Below are 15611 nucleotides of genomic sequence, written 5' to 3'. Positions count from 1 at the left end.
GTTCAAGTGGCAGAGCACCCTGCATGGTAGCCTGCACCTTTTGAAGAACTTTATCCTGTTCTAAGCCCCATTCAATGCTACCTGGTGGTCTTTTTGGACAGATATCTAAAATAAGAAAGGGATTTGGTAGATCAAAGACAATCTGCTCAACTAAGGGTACCACATCTGATACAGGAGCTGAAATCAAAGTCACTCCTTGATTAAGTTTTTAGTAGTCATTCACCGTGATCCATCTGCCTTCTGCATAGGTCAAATAAGAGAGTTAAAGAAAGGTGTAGTGGTACCCACCACTCCTGCATCTTTCAAATTCTTCGTGGTGGCACTGGCTTCTGTAATTCCCCTGAGGATATGATATTGTTTTGGGTTCATTGTTTTTCACAGAGAGAAAACTCTATGGGCTTTCATCTGGCCTTTTCATCTATAACTCTCACTCCACAAACCACAATAAATATGGGGATTCTGCAAACTTCTCCAATTATATATTTGGGGCCTGGAGAAATAATCACAGGATAACATCTAGGACCCATTGGACCCACTGTGTGTCAGACTTCAGCAAAAACCACAGTAATTACCTAGCTTCCATAAGTCTTTACTTTTTTATGATTTATTTATCTTTATGTTATGTGCATTGCTGTGAAGGTGTCAGATCCCCTGGAACTGGAGTTACAGACAGTTGTGAGCTGCCATGTGGGTGCTGGGAATTGAACCTGGGTCCTCTGGAAGAGTGCTAAGAATTGAACTCAGGACCTCTAGAGAGATCAGCCAGTGCTCTTAACCACTGAGCCATTTCTCCAGCCCCCATAAGTCTTTACTTTAACTGGAAGGTCACAATGCTTTTTGTGGTCAGAACCAAATCCAACAGTTATCATTGTAAAAAGCCATAGGTCACTCTTAGAAAGGATGTAAGAAAGGCTAACAGTAAAATTCTGAGGTAGCTTTAGCAAGGTCTCTCCTCAGAAGCTGGCTCTTCCTTCATCAAAAGGTAATCTGTGTCTGCAAACCATCTGTATCTAGAAATTGTTTGGCAAGATTCTATATTGCTATGATCCAATGTAGCCTTTCTCTCATTTTTTGTTTGTTTGTGGGGTTTTTTTGGCTCATACAGTCAAACAAAAATGTAATAGGCTTCTTATTTCATTCCTAGAAGCAGCACAGTTAGTTAACTATTACCAAAAGTATACAAGCCATACCACCATAAAAATCATGTTGCCTATGCTTCCCATTATGAATCAGGCTATTGTAGACATTGCTTTGCCCATGCTGCCCGTTAGGATAACTATGTTCACCTTGCCTTTGGCAAGTCAGTGCTGCCACCTGGCCCCTGCTCCTCCTTGGCCCAATTAAACACATTTCATTTAATTCATCCAGCTGAGAAGCAGCATCTCTGACCCTAAGGTCTGGCACAAGGAAAAGAGCAATGACAAAGCTCTCCAAATGTGCTGGTGCTCCTCTCACTATTTTGTGTCCTACTGCATCTGACAAGGGCATATATATTCTGGGCTTTCCCAGTGTGGAGGATTAGGTTTTACACAGCACACACACTTTCAAATTACAGTTTCCCTGTTGGCAGAGGCTATTTGCTTGTTCCTGGCTGCTCAGACCATGAAATAATCACACATAAACTGCATTAACTGCAATACTCTTTGGCCGATAGCTTAAGCTTCTTATGAACTAACTCTTACATCTTAAATTAACCCATCTATATTAATCTATGCAAGAGGTTGTGGCATATCCGCAAGTTTCCCAACAGGCTCTGGTGGGAGTCTTTCTCCTTCTGTAGCTACATGGCTTCTCCCAGCATTCAGTTTAGTTTTACATGCCTAGCTCTATTCTACCATATCACAGGCCAAAGTGGATTCTTTATTAATTTACTAATAAAAGCAACAGAAGGGAATCCCACATCATTTCCCTGAGCCTTAAAATCCTTTCATCAAGTCATCAAGGGAAATTAGGTGTCTCCAGCTACCTTTTGGTAGGCCACCTTATGACAAATGTTTCTTAAATGTGCAAGCCTATATATTAAACCTAGTATGTTAAAACCTTCCTTTTTGTTTAAACAGAAAAGGGGAAATGGTGTGGGAGGTTCTTCTGATCATGTGCAGCTTTCATTGGTTAATGAATAAAGAAACTTCCCTGACCTGTTGATAGGACAGAACTTAGGTAGGCAGGGAAGATGGAACTGATTGCTGGGAGAAAGAAAGCAGAGTCAGAGAGACACCATGGACCCTCCGCCTGAGACAGATGCTGGTTAGAATCTTTGCCGGTAAGCCACTGCCACGTGTCGATATACAAATTAAGAGAAATGGGTTAAATTAATATAAGAGTTAGCTAATAAGAAGTTAGAGCTAATGGACCAAGCAGTGATTCAATTAATACAGTTTTTGTGTGATTATTTCAGAACTAAGCTAGCTGGGTGGCTGGGATAAACAAACAGGCCCTCCTCCTACACCTAGCATCTCCACTCAGTGGGCCTATATCAATAAAATTATCCTGATTCAATTATACATTTCCACCATCATCCAACATCTTTAGAATCCATGACAACACATATTGTCCAGATTTCTGCTTGAATGAATTAGCAGTGCATCCTCTGCTAAGGGTGGAGAGACTGTTCCTCAGGTGAGATAAATTCTTTAGACTCAGAGGCTTCCAAGTTCTGAACCTCTTCAGGGTTCTCCCACAGATATCCATCCTAAGTTATAGGATATAACTCCTAACCAATCAGTGTCTTTACTTTAGCCACTAACATTCTCCAAGGTTGGGACTTGCATTTTCACTGTAGGTCAGCCAATGTTGTGAGGGCTTGTGTTTGATTTTCTGCAACATGGCTGCTGGAGAAAAGATTCTCTTCAAGGGCACACTTATAAAGCTGTAGACTGTTTATCAGGAGCCAGTTAGATTTTTTTTTATGGGATGTGTATTTTTCCTTTGTCAGTTTATCTGGAGCTTCCAAAAGCAACCTGTCAGCAGCACCGTTTTCCTTATTTTTCCACAAGTTGCCAAAAGTTTTATGTATATTCATTACATTCTATAACACCTGCCTCTGTATTACCCTCTCGGTACTGTTTGCACACCACTGTACTGTATGCAAGCCGGGCAAGGGCCTGGAGGTTGAAAGAACACACAAGAGACCTGGGTCATTTGAAAGATCAGCCAAATGACAAATGCCATCTATTCTGCCTTGGGAAAATCCTTATATATCTAGCTGCTGCACAAGGAATTCCCTCCAGGCAGGTGGAAAATTGCCACACCCAAGATGGAGTAAACAATGCCCAACAGCTAATCACCAGACGGGTACTCTGAAAACTGACAGTGAGGTTCTATTGCCAAGGACAACAGCTACACCGCTTGTTGAAAGTAGAGCATTCTACCTGGTACCTGCATGGAGCTTTCACCCCTATGTTCTGGTCTCTTTGACATTGGAAGATACTCTGCAGGCTACAGAAAGAGAAACCTGGACACCAACAAAACTCTCAAACTGCAATCTATCATCCTTTCAGATATTTCTAATCATGGGCTGTAGTAAGAGGAGGGGCCGCTTAGCCCCAAAATAATTACACAGAAACTGTATTCATTAAATCACTGCTTGGCCTATTAACTCTAGTTTCTTATTGGCTAACTTATATTAATTTAACCCATTTCTAGTAATCTGTGTATTGTCACGCGGCTGTGGCTTACTGGGTAGAATTCCCTGCTTCTGTGGCAGCTCCACCCTTTCTCTCTTGGCTCCACCTCCTTTCACACAGCATTCAGCTTAGTTTTCCCCACCTACCTAAGTTCTGCCCTGCTATAGGTCCAAAGCAGTTTCTTTATTCATTAATGGTAATCACAGCATACAGAGGGAAATTCCCACATCAATGGGCTTTCAGTGTTCTTCATTCTACCAGGGAAGTCTTCCATAATTATAGGTATTAGTGAATTGTCAAGTTTGTCCCAGATATTTAAAGGTTCACACTTCAAATTCTGTTTTTCCAGGAGCACTCTCAGTACCACAGTCCATATTAGTACTCTCTAAAGGAGCAGAACATGCCTATAAACTGGGGATTAGGTCGTCTAAAAACACCAGACTTACTGAAGAAAGCTCAATAACCTTGTGTTTATTGAGTCCATTAGACCGGATGTCTCAGCAATCATAATCTGGTGCTGACGTTTCAGGAAATTCCTAAGGTGCTGAAAGCCTTAAGTCTACAGTGGGATCCTAAAGAAACTGGTTCTAACACCAATGAAGGAATGCCTCAGCAGCAGGAGAAAAGAGCTTTCTAGTGAGAATGAGGGCAAGCACATATAAAGCAAAAGCTTCCTTCTTCCATGTTCTTTCATGTACGCTTCCAGAAGAAGGTGTGGCCAAGATTTAGGATGGTTTTTCCCATCTCAATAGTTCAATCAAGAAAATCTCTTATTGACATTCCCAGATGCTTGGGTTGTAGTTGACATCTAAAATCAGTTATCACATCCAGATTAACACTGACAGGAGTAGCTCTGAGGCTTTTCTTTAGGTAAACCACAATAAAGATGTGTCAGGGTGGAAAGTGAGCTCTGGTGTGCTTCACTTAATGGCTAAGAGTTTGTCACAGAAAATGGGGTAAATGGAAAATTCTAAGTTTACTCTCCCTTATTTGATGTCACATTTGATGTCATATATTTGAAGTACCAGAGGTTGGTATATGTATTATAGCCTAAGAATATACTTCTCAGCCCTTCATAAAAAAAAAAAATCTGTATTTCATCATCTTGTCTCTTTGTATTTCTAAGAATACCATTAGTCTTTAGACCTAGTTCTCCAGCTATCTCTGTACTCATCACTTTTTGTATTGTGACCTTGCAATTAGTCCAGTCTGGAGTCTGGGTTTTGTTCCACTTGAATCTGCATTGGTTTACGATGAACTTTAGCTAATAAATGAAAGTGACAGAGGGTCAGGTTTGAGAGTCAGCTTCAGGACCTCTCTCTCTCTCTCTCTCTCTCTCTCTCTTTTTAAAGATTTATTTATTTATTATGTATACAACATTCCTTCCATGTATGCTTGCATGCCAGAAGAGGGCACCAGATCTCATTATAGATGGCTGTGAGCCACCATGTGGTTGCTGGGAATTGAACTCAGGACCTCTGGAAGAGCAGTCAGTACTCCTAACCTCTGAGCCATCTCTCCAGCCCTACCCTCTCTCTTTTTTATTTTCTCTCTCTGAGAACTGAAATAATGACTGGCATAACACAGCATACCACTGGTGTAATAGTTGTATGAGCATCGTGGGAATAACTAAAAATATTTTGATTAAATTCAAGTCCAGATATACAGAATGAAACTCATACCTAGTACCATTATTGGGTCAAGAACCTATGACTAGGCAGGTCATAGGCCCTAAAGAAGAGCACATTGCTGGTATGTTGCTAAATAAGCATAGTATTAAATTGACTCCTAATGACTTTTTATTATACCTAGATGAAACTGTGTCTTAATCCTCCTCAGAGAAGCTTAAATTTGCAATAGAGAGTGATTAACACAGAGATCCACAGCTGGCCAATGTGCCTAGAATTAGAGACTGTGAAATGTTCAGCCCTAAATGGTATATAAACAGTGTATGTATCGTGGAACTCCTTCAGCCAGTTGTCTTTAAGATACCAGCCCACTTTGGGCATGGTCTCATGTACTATAAACGCAGACAAAAAGTGTGTGAGGGCCTCTTGGCTACTGGATTCAGTTCCAGTTCCAGCACACACAGAGGACTGTGGATCATTAATCTTTCAATGAGTTTAGCCCTAAATAAATAAACCTTTGTTTAACTCCATTCTAGGCTATTGTAGAACTCTTTTGTATGCCAACATGTAGCTCTCCTTATATATTTTTAATATCTAGCTTTTCTCAAAAACAATTTAAAATTTTCAGTTGTATTTCAGCTTTGGAAAGTCTCCTTTTGTGGGTGACATGCTGTTGGTGAATACACCTAGTTAATAATTGACTGTGGTTTTCATTTGTTTTTCAGTCTTAAATTAGTATTTTGATGAGAAAATGAGGAAAAATTAACCAGTTGACATCCTAATTTGACTCTTCTCTTATCAGCATATCTTAATATTCTAAAATTATATAGCAAAAGAAATTCTTATTTCATTTATTGGCTTTAAAACTCTTTATGGTTCTTCGGATCCTTAATAATTACTCCTAAAAGCTGGAACAAGCCAACATTTGACTTATTGTACATCCTAAGCCTTCCCTTCAAGTTTTACCCCTGACTTTGCTTTGTCTTTGTAACAGAATAAACTCTTCACAACAATCACATTTTACTACATCACTCTTTTTGTTTCCTTGTACTATATTCCTTGCACAGTGTCTTTTGGATTTTCAATAAAACTCTCTCTATAAATTCATATTTTCAGAGTTCTTTATTGCTTTTCCACAGTTACTGTGGTTGTTATTATCACAGTGAAAACACACCCTAACTCTTGGTAATTATATCATAATCTTAAGTTTAATATAAGCACAAATATTTAACAATTTTACAATGCCCATCATGAGTTAGAATAAGTTATTTTGTTAATAAATAAAATAGCAATAGAATAATAAGTTATTTTGTTAATAAATAAAATAAAAACATATGTAAGGAGTAAGACAGCTAGTAAGATAAAGAGGAAGGCATACAGAATTGAAAGCAATAACTAAAGGTCCCTCAGGTCACAGCAAATATAATTGCTTATATTGACAATTCAGGAAATCTCCACAAAAGCTTCCAAAGACAAAAAATGAATCAAGTCAAGTCCCAAAATAAAATAGTCATTTGTTTTTATATATGATGGCAATGAACAAGCCTATCAATCTCATTTCCTGTTTTTAATAAAATGTATTTATTTTTATTATTTGCCTGCATGTATATATGTAAACCATGTCAGTGCCTGGTGTCCTCAAAAGATAGAAGTGGGCATTGTTCTCCGGGAACATCATAGCACGGCTAAGGAAAGAACAGTTAAAGATTAACATATGGCCTAGAACTATAGAAATGATTTAATTATTTCTGTATCAGTTGTCAGTATGTCTGTGTGAGAGTAATACAAATCCTAGCACATTTTAATAGAAAGTGAAATTCAAACGTTGGTGAGACGGCTCCATGTATAAACGTGCTTGCCACCAAGACTGATGATCTAAATTTGATCACTGGATTCACACATAGGAGAGAACAGACTCTCCTAAGTTGTCCTCTGACCTCCATGTGCATACTAAGGTACATGAACATCCCCTGAGAAACAATTAAACGCAATTTTAAATGATAAAGCTAAATTCAAAATTGGACTTTTACTGTATCACCAAAAATGGAGAAATTATTGAGTAAACATCTTCCAAAATCTGTGTGGTATCTATAAAATATACACAAGCTTTCAACAGCTTATAAAATAGAGCCAATATGCATATAATTATACGAAGTTTATGGATTATAAAATATTAATGTATTTGAAATTTGTTAAAATATAATTCTTCCAAAATTGACCTATAAGTTTAACATAATGTCAATCAGAATCTAAGCAAAAATTTTTGGCAGATATTAATAAATTGATTTTAAATATGGGAAGAGAAATATAAACATTGAAAAGAATTTTCTAAGTAACAAAATTGGAGGATTAACATGATATAAGTTTACATAATCAAAATAACATTGGCAAACAGATGAACACACAGATTAGTGATGAGGAATTGAGCATCCAACTGACGTTTTTTTTAATTGCAAAAGCAATTCAACTAAGATAGAACAGCCTTTAATAAATGGTGCTGAAATATTTGACATGTGTAAACAATTAGTGAACAAAAGTAAAATAAATCATGGCCTATGCCTCACAACTAAGAAGTAACAATAAATCAAAAGGACCAAAGACATAAGTGTAAGTATAAAACTATGAACCATCCCAAGACAAACTCTTATAAACTAGGTTTGTCCAAAAGGTTCTTAGATGTGATGTCAAAAGGATGATCTGTAAAAGAAAGTTGGTAATTTGAACTCCCACAAATGTAAACATTTTCTCAGAGAGAAGAAAAACGAAAAGAATTAAAATATAAGCCACATGCTGAGGGGAAATACTCAGATATTACATGTCGGACAAAGAATTTATATGTAAGACAAAGAACTCTCCAAAATAAACTGTGTAAAAGCAAACAAGTCCTTTAAAATGGGAAGACGTTTCAAAAAGATTCTTCACTAAAAATGACAGTTGGAAAATACACACAAAAATGACCCTATCAGTCATTACGAACATGCACGTTAGGAGTACAGTGAAAATCCACTGCCCACCTCTGCCACAGCCAACACTGAACGCTGCAGGCCTCCCTGTCTCTTTGCCACTTTCTGTCTTGTGGCCACTCTGTTTCCACTCCCTCGCTTTCTGTTCCTACTAATCCTTCAAGCCACAACTCAGGTGCTGAAGCCTACTGTCAACCCCCATCCTTCCTCTACCCCTCCCAGCCTGGATCAGGATTACATACAGCCTCTGTGTATTGTCAGGTTGATACTCAATCTGTCACTGCTCCAATTAAGTGCGCAGTGCTTGCTTGTTTAATTAGACATTTTCAGGCTTTCAAATCTAATCTCTAGCAAGTAAGAGACTGTCTTCTTCAGAGTTTCTTCTGATAAATCATCACACTTCAAAAACTGTCTAAGGAATAAACTCATATGGAGAGATTCCTATGCTCTTTCGTACAATGTCAGCCTAGAATGGGACTTTCACCTAAAATCCCCCTAAGACTTTCATAGCTTCTAAGAAGCCCACTGCTACTCAGTATCCATATGCAGGCTTACCCCCTTTTCAATATTAAAATTGTCCTTTCTATCATTGCGAAGGGTGAGGTATGTAACTTGTTCTGTAGACCGAAGCTAGGCAAACCTTAAGTCATAGCAGTCTATGTCTGATGTTTTCAGGTTCTTGGCCTCTTGGCTCACACAGAGTGAAATGTAACTCGGAAATTTTAATCCAAAAAATGAGCCCAAATAGGATTACACCATCGAGAGTGACAGTGTCCATCTAAATAAGAATACTCGACCAATTTTTGTTTGGACCTACTTTTTCTGGAGTTGAAGCATAGAAAGAGTTTTATTGCTAAGGTCATAGTTTAGATGGTTCTCTTTTGATTGACAGGCTTAGATTTCATGAGTCTTTGAACACATGCATTTTCCCTCCTATATTTCATTTTAGTCATATACATGAATTATGCACTAGCATAAGGTTTGAAGTAGAAGATTCTCTCTAAAAGTTCTCTTAGAGGACACAGGTTGCCTTATTGTGTATGCAAGCCCAAAGCAGTCTAGGCTGGCTCAGCCCCCTCCCCTCCCCTGCTATAACTAAAGTATGATCGAATAGAAACTATCTGTGGCTGATGGTCATGAGAGGGAGTAGATCCATTCTACTGTTTATTGTGAGGTGTGCATGCAGCAAGAGGCATGTGTGGTTTTTAGGTTGTTAACAGATTGGTAGGTATGTTATTCAGAGGGGACTGCAGGCATAGGCCAAGCCAAGTTAATGCTAAGTCATTTCTTATGCTAGCCTGCCCCACAATATGCTGTAAACCAGGTAGAATTTATCCTAGAGAAGGGACTCCCGCTCGCAGAAGTGTCAGATAGTACACCATGAGTGCCGCTTCGACAGTTCCATCTTCCTCCCTTAGCTACAAGGCACGCACTTCTGACATCGCATTGAAGGTCTCTTCCCAAGATGAAACCTCTGATCAGTCGTGACTTTTTCAGCACTGCGGAGATCGCTGGCAGATGGGGGCATGTAGAAAGTGCTTTACACAAATTCAGTTATTTATTCCACTTGTGAAGCTATGGTGCCTATGAACCACAATACTAATCTGAATAGAAAAATATTCTAAGGGTACAAACTGGCATTTACATTTTGGTGGCAAGTTGGATTTAAAGTCTGTTCAATGGGAAGGGAATCATGCTTGGTACTGGAATCATAGCCAACCGCTCACGACTAGTGAGATCATAGAACTTAGAGGAAGACCTCATCCCTAAGCCGGTATAACTCTCAACTACGTTCTGAATATCTATCCTTATACCTGCAGATAAGTACGGCTCTCAGCAATCATCAAAAAGTTTCTTTCCAGAGACCATTACAGAAGTCACCCCTAGTCAAAAGGCTTAGAACAACTGGACTGTGGGATGCCCAGCCTCAGTTACTGCGTCTACAACACAACCTCTATATCTGAGGATCAGGGAATATCAGCGAAGATGGTGCCAAAAGATTGTAAGAATGAGATCACCAGGAAGTCTGCTGTGTAATTGTGTCTTTGAGAGAGGAACAGGAAGCTACATACATGATCTCTTGACAATGTGGCTGCTTAAATAAGACCTTAAGAATGACAGCACCAACTGACCTGCTAACAGAGGCGGGGGACATTGGGCAGGGCCCCAACCCCAAATGAAGAGCTACAGACAACTATGAACTGCGGAGAGAGGGCAGATTAGTCCTCTCCTGGGATCAGCCCTGAAATGGTAATTCAATCCCAAGTGGTCAACTCTAAAAAATACACACTCATGTAACACTAAACAGACTCCGTGATTTATTAAATATATATATGTGTGTGTGTGTTTATGTTTGTGTATCATAATAATTAAAGAATAAGAGTTCGCAAATTTTAAAGGAAGTGAAGGGTTGTGAATGAGGGGGTTGGAGCAAAGAGGGGAGAATGATCTAATTATATTTTAATTAATTAAAAATTCTAAAATTACAGAAGATGTGAAGCTTTGGTATCGTTTAGTAGAAAAATAAGCAGGAAAGCAGAAAATGCCTAGAGGAAAATAAATAAAGCATCCTCAGGATTGTTGCATGGCAGCAGACTGAGAAATGCTGGCTTGTCAAGTCATCCTCATGACACAATAGAGAAAAAAATCTCTGAGCCAAACTGATGCTGCAACATTGAAAATCAAATTGAGCGTCTTAGTAATTTATTGAGAAGAATAATTATCCTTTGTTGCAGTTTATTGGTATTGTGTGTTTTTAGAACCCTTCAATACTGCTTTATACAAGAGACTTCTATCAATTTACCTTTTGTTCCCCCAAGTTTCTGGTTGGTATTATAGTTTGATTGATTGTGGTGTTTATTGTTGCAGCTCAATAGAAGTTCTATATTAATTCAAGTATAAAATCTGGTTAAATGTATGCTCAGGGTTCTGTGTGGCTTCAAAATAGGGTTTGAAAAAAATGGCCAGCCTTAAACTTATCTGGCGGGAAAGATCGCAGTCCTGCCAGGCAAAGAGAATTATCTATTGAGAAAGGGCAAGGTACCTCAAGAGAACAGAGAACAGAGGAAAGGGAGGTGCTCCCAGGAGAAAGGAAGGATGGTAAGGGTGCCTTCACTTGGTCCTGATTTACTCTTCTGGAAAGTTCCTACTGTTAGAGCATAATCCGGTCGGGTCAATGAAAAAGGCCATCACCGAGAAGCCAGCCACCTTTTTATACACGGGTTGGAGATGTGTCTGGTCAGCTCTTCAGTAAAAGTTATAGAGATAGAGGTCTTGCTGGGGTAAGAAAGAGAAAAAAGATCACTTTGAAGGACGTGAAAACTGGGGTGCCTAGGGGATGCTGGGCAGGAAAATGGGAATAAATAAATAAGCATTGTGAAAAGCATAAAATCATGGATTTTGGGCGATTATGGGCTCAGAGACTTAGCACTTTATGTGAACACATGCAAGCCCAAAGTAGACCAAATGCTCCTGAATTTGTTTATGTAGAGAAGTTGGCAATCAGTGACCAGCATTTCACTTTCTTTTGTATCTTAGTTGACTGGTTAAATAAGGGTTTCAATTTTTGCTCCTTCCGGCTTTAGTATTGACAACGTGCACAATTTAATACTGAGCCTGTTTGGAAAGCTAAGCTTGCCAACAATAGATGCCCGGGGCGATTTTCAACCTTTGTGTTTGTGATAACAATGTTGTTTAGGGTATTTGTGAAAATACTGGAGGATGCTCTGAAATAAATCTGTGAGCTGGACAAGAACGGTGTTTAAAATTGAGGTAAGAACACCTGTCACGGTGTACCTACCTAGGTTTGTACTGCACAGTTTCAGAACACACCATTTGCATACGCACAAAGGGATTGATGAGCCGCGGCTGGAGCAGGGTAAGCTCCACACACGAGCTGGGTGTTGGAAGGATGGAGCCGGTGGTAACAAGAATCAATTTATATTTACTATGGGGGCGAGGAGGAGGTGCGTGAAGCTCCAGGGCGGAGCAGAGCTACAGAGAACAAGCCTGGCTCCTGGTTGGTTCTGAAGTCTGGTTCCCACAGAGCAGCAGGCAGGAAGGGAGGGGATGCAGAAGGGAGACTAAAGCAATAAAGTGTGCTGCGTTGCCACGCACCGGGAGTCCTTGCTTGAGTCGCAACACCGTACGCCTCTGACCCAGAAGGACCCCCACCCCCCATCCTGGTTCGCACAGGTTTACCAGCCGCGAGCTGCTCCAGCCTTGGCGGAGGCTCTGACAGCTACCGGCTCTGGATTCCAGGCAGGCAGAGCAAGCCGAAAGACGCTGATCGCCCAGGACTCGCAAACCAGGTCCCCAATGCTTGGCACCTATGCAAGCCACGTGCGACCCCCAGTTCTAACCCGCATGCTGACCGGAGCATGATCTGTGTCCAGTCGGAGGCTGCCAAGGTAAGCAGACACTACGCTCAAACCACCCGCTTCCCCTTCCCCCTTTCTCGGGCGGCTTCCTTACCCCCGTGAAGCCCCTGCAGTGCCCTCCCTCCTACAGCTAGGATCCACCCTTCTACCCACCCTCTCCTTACTCCCGCGAGGTTCAATTGTTGGCTTGGGGTGGGTCGCCGCCCAGGCTGGGATGGCATCCCAAAGCTTGGGTACAGCAGGCTGAGCGGGCCCTCCTGAGGGCCCCGGAGAGAAACAAAGAAGCCCCCAAACGGGTTCGCAGCGCCTCCTCCGCCCCTGGGCGCCCTCCCAGTGGCTAGGAGATGCCAGGGGAGGGGGCGGAGAGACCTACGTAATCCCCTTTCCCAGCCCACACCCACTCCTTATGAACCAACGCTTGGGATGGGCTTTTAGACAATTGTATCCCGTGGTCTCCGCTCGAACTCTCTTGTGCTTACTCAAGGGCTCCTGCAGCCGGTGGCCAGGTGCAGTCCCCTGGGTGGTGACTGGCTGGGAAGATGCGCGGTGTGGGTGTTCCCCAGGCGACTCCCTATCCCTGGCTGGCTGTGCCTCTCAGCTGGGCCTGCCACCTGAGTTTCAGCAAGAGCAGCTGGTCATTTCGCCCACCCTACTGCTACCTGCACATAGGCGGGAAGAGGGGCGGGGGTGGGGGGTAGGCAGGGGCGCTGGGAAAACCGCATCCGGTCCATTTTTTTTTTTTTTTTTTTGGCTGGAGATCCGACACATTCTCCATAGTTTACCAGGCCGTGACAATGCAGCAAAATCCTAGAGCTCAAAGTAGCCCTCCATCCTCCCTCTCGGGGCTTTCTGACAGTCCCAAGCCTCAATTTCCCAGGCTCTGAACTAATTTGGGGAGCGTAGATGTGTGGTCTGCTCATCTTGTGCACAGAGGCTGGGCAGGGTAACTTCTCTGCCAAATTCAGCGCATGGGGGTGGGGGGAGAGCTGGCAGGGACACAGGCTGCAGAGATGCCCCAGCTTGCTGTGGTTCCGGGCACAGCTAGCCTCAGTCTGCATTGAACTAACAGCAGATAGCCTGCGGGGATTTTTCCTAGTTGCTGAAGATATTTTTTGACGTTGTAGTTTGGGGCTACTTCTTATGGGATCTGCAGTGGTGCGAGTCTCCCTTGTTTTCCTTCTTTCTTTGAAAAGATAACTATGCTGTATTCAGCAGAAGTGGATATACGAAGAAGAGCATAGTTCAAAGATAAGGGGTGGCTTCTTTTTTTCCCTGGAATTTAAAAAGGCGATTTAGGAGGGTAGGTACCCTACCTGAAAAAGCCACCTTTTAAAAGACCCCGGTGGTGTGGTGTTCCAAGGCTTCTCAAGCAGGTGGCCAGATCTGCATTTCTCCAAAGTGGGACTCCCTCCGGCTGTGGCTATCACGGTAATTCACTCTAGCTTGGGGATTCATTTTGAAAATGTGTTTTCCACTAAGAAGGGATTACAGTCTACATGCCTATCCTAATATGAATGTGTGTGTGTGTGTGCGTGTGTTTGTAGGTTGTGGCAGAATCCCCTGTTGCCTGAGTCCCGTGCTTGCTACCTCCTCTCGAATGTGTCATTGGTGAAATGAAGAACTATTTTAATTCCTAGACCAACAGGCAAGTTGAGGTCTGGAGTATTTCCTTTAATAAGCCACGTTCTGACAGACCCACACCAGGATCCCAGTCCAGTGCAGTCTCTTCTTGTGGGGGATGGGTTTTCATTAAGACAATTGCCTAAATTTATTCAGATTGTGACATTATTGACGTGGTTCAGGAGGCCACATCCTGAGCCGGAACAGCTTACCATGCGGAAGATCAGGCAGAAGGTCTGCAGCGGCTGTTATTTGTGGATATAGCATCATTCAGCTCATCCCTTTCACACTTTGGCTTACAGAGGTGAGCCTATTGATGCTCTGCCGCCCATGGTTTAGATAGGATGATTAATGAAGAAATGCTTAAAGGGAAAATGTAATCATTAGAAGAAAACTCTTAGTTTCATTCCGTAAGTGTAAAGTGAGTTTGTCCAGTTAATTCTACACTTCCCTCTAGTTCCAGCATTCTTTGATAAGTGATCAAGGGGACAAGAAAGTTACCCAGTTAGGAAAGACAAATAGTTATAGCCCAAACAACGGGAGCAAACTTGTAGTGAGGAACAGCTTATGGGTTTGTTACAAACCTTATTTTTACACCTTAAAAATTGAACTCCAATGTCTGCACTTTTTCCATGAATTAAATTAACTAATGAGTTAAAACAGAGCCATTTTGGTGCACTAGAGAAAGAGGTTTCACAGGGGAGGGGAGCTGGGGAACAGTGAAGAACGTTGAGTATGTTGTGTAACACGTTCTCTCACTTTAAGATTTAATCGTGCATCACAACCTCATGTTTGATAACTGAGAATTAACTTTCCAACCACTGATTTCTGTTGGCTTGTTTCTAATGAAAGAGTGTAGACACGTGTTTTGTCCTGCGCAGTAATTGGTAATAGCATCGGGTTTACTTTCCCTGGTAGGACTTGGTATTGTTCATAATACATGCCAACATTTGCTGCTGTTTTGATAAAGGGTGAGGCAATGACAGTTCTAAACAGGCAAATAAAGTGTTTGCATTTGTGTCAGTCCCTATGAAAACTTAGACACGGTAAGGCATTCAACCATTGACTTAACTCCACAGAATACCACATTTGAGCACTAATTTCCTTAAGACTTACAATCAAAATAGCACCCAGGAAGAACGGTACCTGCCAGGCATAGTTGACCGTTTGCCTGTAGCCATTTCATCCACACAGCTGAGTTAGCACTGATCTTGCTGCGGGTATCTGAGCTGTCAAGGTACCACAGCCTCCTGGCTTACATGTTCCTCTGAGCTTCTTCGGAACAAGGGCACTGTCAGCTCACCACTCATCTCTGCAGCACCTCGCGCTTTGCCTGGTCCATGATCTGTAGTGAGCAATGTTTACTGAATGGATTTCAGGTCATGGAGATGCTCT

The 15611-nt window shown here is 41.6% G+C and overlaps 1 protein-coding gene across 6 annotated transcripts in view; it reads left to right on the top strand.

Annotated features, from left to right (window-relative positions):
- Positions 1-12283: 12283 nt before the first annotated feature.
- Hecw1 (HECT, C2 and WW domain containing E3 ubiquitin protein ligase 1) overlaps positions 12284-15611 on the top strand; it is a 247825-nt gene continuing 244497 nt past the window's right edge. For 5 of the 6 annotated variants that reach the window (XM_057787420.1, XM_057787418.1, XM_057787419.1 and 2 more), the window contains exon 1: positions 12284-12626. In XM_057787420.1, coding sequence (XP_057643403.1) covers positions 12597-12626 — 30 coding nt within the window. In that variant the 5' untranslated portion in view covers positions 12284-12596. Of the gene's footprint in view, positions 12627-13641; positions 14025-15611 lie in introns of those variants that run through there. The other variant, XM_057787417.1, reaches the window with a different exon arrangement.

This window comes from Chionomys nivalis, chromosome 13 (genome assembly GCF_950005125.1).
Source record: "Chionomys nivalis chromosome 13, mChiNiv1.1, whole genome shotgun sequence".
In the NCBI taxonomy this organism is placed as follows: domain Eukaryota; kingdom Metazoa; phylum Chordata; class Mammalia; order Rodentia; family Cricetidae; genus Chionomys; species Chionomys nivalis.
Note: the sequence above shows the minus strand (reverse complement) of the source record. Positions and strands in the feature narration are given on the sequence as shown.